Raw genomic sequence first — 2,446 nt, 5'->3', positions numbered from 1 at the left:
GGCTGTGCTTCCTTTATTTTATATCTTTGGGTTTGGCCTATGACACTTACGCCAAATTCATCCTTGCCATAATACATTTTTCAGCATTTTGGGTTGTGTCATCAGAATCATATATTCCTCCCAACTGAACACACTATAAAAACTATATAAAACCATTTCAAACTAAAATAATTGTGTTATTAATAGTATGTCATTAATCCTGTCAGTAATTATTTAAAATATTTAGACTGACAACCCCAATAAATTATTAAACGTTAAAGGACAACTCTTTTCGCATTCAAATGTAATTTTTTTTATAAAACACAGAATTTTTGGGCAGCGTCCAACATGGCTTCCAGGACTTAATATTGGATGATGAACTGTTTTGTTTCAGTTCTGGGTCATTGGTCTCTTGAGCAATGCAGTAAATGTAAATTTAAATTTAAATGTAAATGCAGTGCCCCCTGTGGGCCAGGAGATGACATGATCAACAATGATCCCTTGTATGAATGACAGAAAATTAAAGCTATTAAAACAGAAAAGACCTGATGTTAAATAGCCCACCTCAGGTGGACCCACCAAACTCGAGATATGAAATAAAAAAGATATTAATAGTAATAAACAAATATCTTTTGAATTTTATGAGCAGCTAAGGCATCAGCTTTGATCAGGAAATGTGCAGAAAAAAATGCACACCTGGTAGACCCTCCTAAACAAGATGATTGGCTCTGTGCAGTTCAGCCCACTCTAAGATCACTACAAATACAGCAGGAATTCTTCACACACACACTTTTGCTCTCACCTCTTGCACAACCTTCAGGAGTACGGGAATGGCTTCAAATCCTGTAAACAAGATTTTTGTGTACGAGCATCCTGACTTTCAAGGAGTGAGCCGGGAGTTCACTGAGTATTGTCCAGACCTTCGGGATGTTAGTTTTAATGACTGTATCTCCTCTGTGAAGGTCATAGGGCAGCCATGGGTGTTATACGAACACCCCCACTGTCAGGGTGCCCAGTTCTACTTTGAGGAGGGTGAATGTCGATCAGTGGTGTGGCATGATGCAATTTCTTCACTGGAACAGGTGAAAGAAGATCTGACAAATCCTCAGATCACACTGTATGAGAATCAAAACTATGGGGGTAGGAGCATTACCCTCAACTGTGAGACCAACTTATGTTTTGGCAGTTTCAATGATATGATTTCTTCCTGCCGAGTGGACAGAGGAGCATGGGTCCTCTATGAGCATCCAAACAGAGGTGGTCGTTCAATTCTGGTCAGAGCTGGAAGAAAATTTCCAAGCATAGGCTGGATTGACAACCAAGTGTCTTGGGTTCGTCCTCTTAAACCTGGGAGACCCAAGATAACAGCAGAGCTCATCTGGGACAAGAAAGAAGAAAACACCAAATCAGTCGTCATTGACTCCATATGTGGTGTGAATCGTGGAAAACATGAGCAGACCTTCTCCTCTGAGCTCAGTCGGGAGTATGAAGGTTCTGTCACCGAGAGCTTCAACTTCAGCAATGCTACACAGATAAGTGTGGGGATGTCATTTGGGTTTGATATTGGTATAGTGAAATCAGAGGTCAATGTGTCTGTGAGTAACACTTTCACTGTGGAGAAGGGGAGCAGCAACACCAAGACGGAAAAGAAGGGTGTGAAGATCTCCATACCAGCCACCATTCATCCACACACCAAGCTCACTGTGAATGTAGTGAGAAAAGAGGTTGATGTGAAGGTTCCAGTCAAGATAACGATCCAGTCAGGCTATAGCTCTTCGACTGAATACGGGGAATACAGGTGCCAGGCTGGAAACTCGATCTTGGCTGAATACCAAGAAGAGGACATTTAAGGCTTAAGTAAAAAAAAAAAAAAAAGAATTATAACCATATCATATAGACAGCAAACTAAATACTACTTACTAATAATAAACTTAATTTTTACTTTGTAATCTTATACGCCATAACCTATAGAGCATTTCTTGATTTCATTTTTCCATAACTAAAATGCTTAAAATGTAAGTCTGTCAGTCTTTATATATTGGTGTACCTCTTGTGATTTACATAAAGCTGGTGTGATTTTTCCTATATGTTAACCTAAATTTATTAGTACAAGTGAAGTGATTGTCATTGTGGCAATTATTATTAAATGATTAGCATTATTAAACTAAGCATTTTTTCTTTGATGCATCAAATGTTAATTTCTTGTAGTTATGCATTAACTAAGGTCCAGCAAAACAATTATTTTATCCACATGCAATCACATGCCACTGGGGATGCCTGTTACTGTGCATTTGTTCATGCTGGTCCGAGGCCACGGTAAACAGGGAGGGCTGCATCAGGAGAGGCATCCAGCATAAAAAAACTCTATTCATGCAGACAACCACACAAGTTGATCAGCAGTGATCTCCCATAACAGGAGATATCAAAGGGAGACTATGAACAGACAATACACAATAATTATGTATAT

At 39.1% G+C, this 2,446-nt stretch overlaps 1 protein-coding gene across 1 annotated transcript; it reads left to right on the top strand.

Annotated features, from left to right (window-relative positions):
* The first annotated feature begins 781 nt into the window (after positions 1–781).
* On the top strand, positions 782–2,166 carry LOC114774608 (epidermal differentiation-specific protein-like). Its single transcript, XM_028966410.1, has one exon. It carries the CDS (start codon positions 810–812, stop codon positions 1,827–1,829), a length of 1,020 nt encoding a protein of 339 aa, XP_028822243.1. The 5' UTR covers positions 782–809; the 3' UTR covers positions 1,830–2,166.
* Positions 2,167–2,446: the final 280 nt, after the last annotated feature.

This window comes from Denticeps clupeoides, unplaced genomic scaffold, assembly GCF_900700375.1.
Source record: "Denticeps clupeoides unplaced genomic scaffold, fDenClu1.1, whole genome shotgun sequence".
Classification (NCBI taxonomy): domain Eukaryota; kingdom Metazoa; phylum Chordata; class Actinopteri; order Clupeiformes; family Denticipitidae; genus Denticeps; species Denticeps clupeoides.
The sequence above is the reverse complement of the archived record's forward strand: the minus strand, read 5'-3'. Positions and strand labels throughout refer to the sequence as shown.